Here is a 6,000-nt window from a genome sequence, read left to right as displayed (position 1 = left end):
GCGAGACATTTCCCATTTAGTCGAACTCAAACCGAAATAATAATAATAATAATAATAATAATTAAAAAAAAAAAAGCGCCAGAAACGCATTCCCTCCCGCCGGCTCCCCCTCCCCGCACCCGCCAGCCCGGCCGCCCGCAGCCCCGCCGAGCCCGGCGCCGGGCAGCGCGGGGCAGCGCCCGCGGCGGGGCCGCCTCCGCGGGGGCGCAAGCGCCGCGGGGCGCCCTCCCGCCGGGCCCCGCGCCCCTCGGCGGCGGGGCGGTCAGCGATACAAAAATAGACGGAACTTTCGGGCCGAGCCCGGGGGCGCCCCCCGGCCCGGCCCCCCCCGCCCCCACCCCCCCTACAAAACGCCCCCCGCCCCCGGGCCCGGGCCGGGGTAGTTATCTGGTGAGCGGCGCCTCCTCCCGCTGGTCCGGCGAGGCGACGGCGGCCTTGCTGAGCACGGCGGCCGAGTAGGGCAGGAAGCCGCTCTCGGAGCGCTGCCCCGCCGCCGTGCAGGGGAAGTCGGCGGCGGCCGCGCCCCGCGAGCCCAGCGCCGAGGCCGCCGCCGCCGCCGCCGCCGCCGTCTGGCTGCTGTGGCAGCTGAGGCAGGAGCAGGGCGCCGAGCCCCCCGGCGGCCCCGAGCCCGCCGCCGCCGCCGCGGCCGCCGCCGCCGCCGCCGCCGCCGAGGCGGCCGCGCTGCTGTTGAGGCCGGCGGCGGCGGCGGCCGGCGCCTGGTAGAGGCCGGGGTGTCGGAAGCTGCAGAGCAGCTCCGGGCGGGAGTAGGGGTGCGAGAGGGCGCGGAAGGTGTCCAGCGGGCGGATGGAGGTGGCGAAGGGCGCGGCGGCGGCCCCCGAGGCGGCGGCGGCGGCGGCGGCGGCGGTGACCCCGACGTGCGGGTAGTAGTGGAGCGGGACGTGGGAGTGGAAGGGGTAGGGCAGGCTGCCCGTGGCCGCCGCGTGGGTCATCATGTAGGTGTAGAAGCTGGGGTCGGCCGGGTGGGGCCAGGACATGGCCAGGCGCTGCCGCTTGTCCTTCATCCGCCGGTTCTGGAACCACACCTGCGCGGGGAGACAAGCACAGCGCGGCCTCAGCTCCGCTCCGCTCCGCGCCCCGCCGCCGGCCGCGGCGGACACCCACCGACACCCTTCGCCAAGGCGGCGCGGCCCGCGGCTACGCCTCGGCCGCCCCTGGCGCGTAGGCGACCCCTCTCCCGCCCGGAGCAACCGCCTGTGACCTTGCCCGAGGGGAGCGGTGGGCACCGGCCCCCCGGCCCCGGGTGGGACCCCTTCGATCTGAATAAACGTTCTCCCTTCGAGTCGGCCCCTGCCTCCCCCCTCCACCTCCCGCCGCCCCGGGCAGGACTGTGACTTTACGGTATCGCTGCGCTCATCCCCGCGCGTTTTACAGAGCTGCCTTTATTTTCTCTCCCCTCTTCCCTTTGGGAAACACGCTAACGCGACAAAACCCGATGAGGAAAATAAATGGCAATAACAATAGTTTTTTAAAAAGGAGAGGAAAAGTTTTCGGTGGGGAGAAGCAAACGGGCACAGGGGCCGATCAGAGAGCTGAGGGCCCGGCCAGCCCTTCGACCGAAGAGCCAAGCCGGCAGCCGGCCCGGGGGAGCCGGGCACGGCGGGGCTGCGCCGGGGCGGCGGCGGCTCGGCGGGGCGCGGGGGGCGGCGTACCTTGATGGTGGTCTCGGGGAGGTTGAGGGCGGCGGCCAGCTCGCAGCGCCGGGGCCGCGACACGTAGTTCTCCCGGTAAAACTCCTTCTCCAGGCGGGCGATCTGCTCGCGGGTGAAGGCGGTGCGGTACCGGCGCACCTGGTCGGCCCCCGCCGCCGAGCCGCCCAGGGCCCCGCCGCTGTGCAGGCTGCCGATGCCGGCGGCGGGGGCGGCGGCGGCGGCGGCGGGGGTGCTGGGCGCCGGGCTGCTCTCCGCGTAGCCTGCGGGGCGAGCGCACGGCGGTGAGAGCGGGCGGCGGGGCGGCCCCCCACCTCAACCCGCCCGGCCGGGCCGGGCCGGGCCCTGCGCGCCGGTTCTTAAGGCCAGCTGTCATCTTTACAAATCGCTGCTGCTAACGGAATCGATACTGTTGGGTCTGGGGTGGTTTGGGGTTGGGGGTTGGTTTGTTTTTTTCTTTTTTTGAGTCACTTCATAACCGCGTTATTCTCAGCACATGGAGCGGGTTGGTTTGGTGGCTGCGGGGCAGCCGAGCCCCGGGGAGAGCGGGCCGGGGTGCGGGCCGGGGCTCGGTGCGGCTCCGCCAGGCTGCGGGGAGCCCGGGCTCCGCGCTTGCCTTTTCCCTGCCGACCGCGGTTCTCATTTTCGTTTGAGACGTGCGGAATAAGAGCAGCCATAAAAGCCAATTTTTTTTTTTTCCTCCGGCGTTACGTCGAGGATCCCTTCCTTTCTCTGGCACATTTGACAAAAAAGGCATGCACTGTGGCCCCGAGGAAATCCATCGCTCACCTGGCTCCCCCTCCCCAATTACAGCAATAATAACAACCACCGTCCATCACCGTGCCCCGCAAAGCACGGGGAAGGAGAGGAGGCCGTTTCAAACCCCCTGTTACAAGCAAAGGAAAAGTGAACAATGCCCAATTACCCCGAGGTGGACACAGACGGCACGTTGCATGTACACAGGGAAGGACACACACAGACAGCTATGGGCAGTTTCCTCGCGCTCCTCTCTCCCTCCGCTTTAACCTGTGTATGTCTATCCACATCTATACAGCTGGAGAGACGCCGAGAGCTCCGAGAGCGCGAGGAAAAATAAGGAGAAAGAATTCCCTGAATATGGGTGGGTGGATATTTGTGCCCACCTATATTCTGGATATATATCTACATACCAATGGATCGGGGCATGCACACACACACGCACGCACCCGCACAGGGGCTGCCCGGGCAGTGTGGCTCGGCTATCGGGGTAGCGCACTAATTGCAATAATATTTTACAGCCTGGAGCTCTGTCTTCGCAGAAGAGAGAGCGCCGGTGCAGAGGCGAGCAACTTTGGCGGTGGCGGTGGGTTTGCTTTGGTTTTTAAAGCCGGCTGGCAAAGTGCGGGGCTTAGATGGAGACGATAAAGGAAGAGTTACCTTTGTTACTGTTTTCCTTCAGCTGGGAGGAAGTCAGGCTGGCTGGGGAGCGGAGCGCGGAGCAGCCCACCTCCACATCACTGTTCATATCTGCCTCTTGAGCAACTTCGGAATAAAGGGTGATTTTCTTCCTGCTTTCCGACGGCGGGATTTCGGAGGAGACGGTGCTTTCACTGCTCGGATGCTGAAGATTGAATAAAGTGTCTATTTCAAATTTGCCTTTGGCGGAGATGTCCCCTATAGCGCTGTGCAGGGAGGCGGCAGTCAGTCTCGGGCTGAGGCGACCACTGTGCGGAGAATTTTCAAGGGCCTCCAGCACCGCATTTCCAGCTGAGTCTGACAAATTCGAGAGCCTTTTGCCAGCTGTAGGGCTGTGCAGCCCTCTCTCCATCAGGATCATCTCTTTTCTTATTCTTTCCATCATCTCAGCTTTATAAAAAATGTCAAAGTTGCAGGGCTGGTCCTGTACTAATGATGAGCTGCAGCAGGGGCTAATTCACATTCAGCCCGGCAAGTGTCTCTAAATATTATTATCTCTTTTTGAGGGAGGCGTAAAAATTGTGGGATGCCAAAGCGAGGGAATGACTGGTCAAAATGACCCATACATCCTTTCTAGCCCGAAATGTCATTCATCAAAAAGTGGTGCTCGTCATTAAGGTACGAATGACGCTGTTCGAATAATCATTTATTGTAACAGGTTTATAAGCAAATAAATACAAGCTCCTGTCAGTGGATAATGAAGGCGGCTTCAGAGCAGACAAATATATCCAGGTGGAAAGAAAGAAAGACAAGAAGTGAGGAGTAAAGCTCTTGTCCTTAGCTTGATCAGATCTTGCTTGAATTGCTCTGGGGTTTGGCCTCTGGGGTGGAATTGACAGTCTGATTAATAAAATGAGCTGTGCAACATTTCCCCCTTCATTTAGGTGCATCATTATGCTCTGATTTTTGTTTTGTTGCCTTTTAGGTCCTAATGATGCAGCTTCTTTCTCATTTGTCCTCGGACAGAACTACACGCTAAATGTTAGATAATCCTTTTCTTTATTATTATTTCTGAGGCGGATTTTAGATCGCAAGGCGAGGAAATGCTGGAAGAGGACCAGAGGACCGAGAACCTCCTGCCGCTGAAATCTCTCTACTTTTCCCTCCCATTTCCAGACCACATTAATACTTTTATTTAGGAATTTACACTGACACCCCCACGCACCCCCTCACACGCGCGAACCTTATGCCCAGACTTTATAAGACCGCTGCTGCCGGCACGCACCGATTCGAGTGCGCCTACAGCAGTCGCCTGGAAATTAAAACACTTACTGTAATCTAATACATTAGCATTCTGACATATTTGTCTTCGTTGCGTCCTTAAATAAGATCTCCTTTTTACTTTCTATAATCCTGCTTATCGACGAAGCTAGCCTGCGATTTTTCTCCCCTCTGGAACAATACTGGCTGTGGCACGGTACGATAGGGGGGGAAATAACCGAAGGACGTTCAACGCATTGGTGATTTAAAACACTCAGCGGCCGTGCCGTTTCGTCCTCCCGGCAGGTTTCTCTCCAGCCCTCTGCTTCTTCCCTCCCCACCGCCAATAAAGTCCGCGCATTTAAAAATTAAAAAATACTCATAGAAGTAAGTGACGGGGGGGTGTGGGGAGGTATTGCCTACAGGCTTCGAGCTAGCAGAGACATCACCTCGAGCACCCTCTCTCCGAAGTTACCTGTGGCTCAGTTAGCTCATCCCTCCGCTCTTGGCCGGGTGCCGCGGGGCGCAGCCTCGCCGCGCTGCAGGGGACAGGGGCTGCCGCGCTCGGCAGCCGCCACAGTCGGAAAGTCTCCCTTCAGTGATAACTTTGCTAGTAATAATGACGCTGATGGCAACCATTTAAACGAAGATAAATCCTTTGCCGTTAGCATCTCTGGAGTGCGCTTCGAGAGCTGCCCAGCCTTTATTCTCGCCGTGGGTTTTTTTCACCCGCATCATCTAGCATTTAGATCCCGGGAATCTGAGCTTCATCGCCCGGAGAAACACCCCAATGTTTCCTGGGATTAAACGCGGGTTTGATTTTTTGCGAGGAGAGCTGTTCCTGCTAATGTTAGTCACACACATCTCCTAAGTTCTCGTGCTCTCGCGCATGATTCATAGCTCGAAAATGGGATACTTGACAGATTTTTTTTTAATAACGTGTTAAAGTCTCCCTAAACATTCCACCAAATATTTAGGAAACATTCTAGGCGTTGTTTGCAAAATCCAGCCTTCCATTAATGGGCGTTTTATGTCAACGCTTTGAAATGTGAATTTAGACTGCAGTGTGGTGTCCTGCGTTTTACAGCCCCAAACCCAGACAAAAGTAAATATCAACTTTTCCTTGCCCGCGGGCGCGGCGGCGGAGCGGGACGAGGCGGAGCGGGGCGCAAGCCGCGGGGCGGCGGGTAGAGCCCGCAAACGACACCCCACACACACACCCCCAAAGGGCCCCCGCTGCCCTCCCGGCGGGACGGAGGGTGTCCCCGCTGCTACACCCCAGCTCGGCTCTGCCCGCTGCCGGGGTGCCGGAGCCCCCGCTTCCCCCGCCCCGCCGGGCCGGGCCGGCGGCGGCCCCGGCAGCCGGGCCCGGCGGGGCGGGAGGCGGAGCGGAAGCCTGCGGCAGGGTTTATTGCTGTCGTTTGGCGCCCTCGTCTGTTTTCTTAAAGGCTGTAACGGGGCGAGCATCTTACCCCCGTCTCGTTCGGAAACCGCAGCCGAGATATCACATCTCCGAGGCTCTCGTGTGCGCACACAACCAAAGCCGGCACAGCCCGAGACTCCAGAAATGTTACTGCACCACTAAAAAGGGGCGAACGTTTTTTATGCTGTTCGGAGCCGGTGGAAAAGACTACATGTAAAGCCCTGACGTGAGAAAAAACCAGGTCACATGCAAGTG

At 59.7% G+C, this 6,000-nt stretch overlaps 1 protein-coding gene across 1 annotated transcript; it reads right to left on the bottom strand.

Annotated features, from left to right (window-relative positions):
- Positions 1-383: 383 nt before the first annotated feature.
- Positions 384-3,507, bottom strand: EVX2 (even-skipped homeobox 2). The gene is made up of 3 exons (XM_075029302.1): positions 3,084-3,507; positions 1,671-1,930; positions 384-1,043 (listed from the first exon to the last, which is right to left on the bottom strand). The coding sequence occupies exons 1-3, from the start codon at positions 3,505-3,507 to the stop codon at positions 384-386; spliced, it is 1,344 nt and encodes a 447-aa protein (XP_074885403.1).
- Positions 3,508-6,000: the final 2,493 nt, after the last annotated feature.

This window comes from Buteo buteo, chromosome 5, assembly GCF_964188355.1.
Source record: "Buteo buteo chromosome 5, bButBut1.hap1.1, whole genome shotgun sequence".
Lineage (NCBI taxonomy): Eukaryota > Metazoa > Chordata > Aves > Accipitriformes > Accipitridae > Buteo > Buteo buteo.
The sequence above is the reverse complement of the archived record's forward strand: the minus strand, read 5'-3'. Positions and strand labels throughout refer to the sequence as shown.

Coding starts and splice junctions, on each gene's coding strand:
- EVX2 (XM_075029302.1), bottom strand. CDS start 3,507: ATGATGGAAAGAATAAGAAAAGAGATGATCCTGATGGAGAGAGGGCTG. Junction 1,931..3,083: donor GAAGGAAAACAGTAACAAAG/GTAACTCTTCCT, acceptor CTCGCCCCGCAG/GCTACGCGGAGAGCAGCCCG. Junction 1,044..1,670: donor TCCCCGAGACCACCATCAAG/GTACGCCGCCCC, acceptor CTCCCCGCGCAG/GTGTGGTTCCAGAACCGGCG.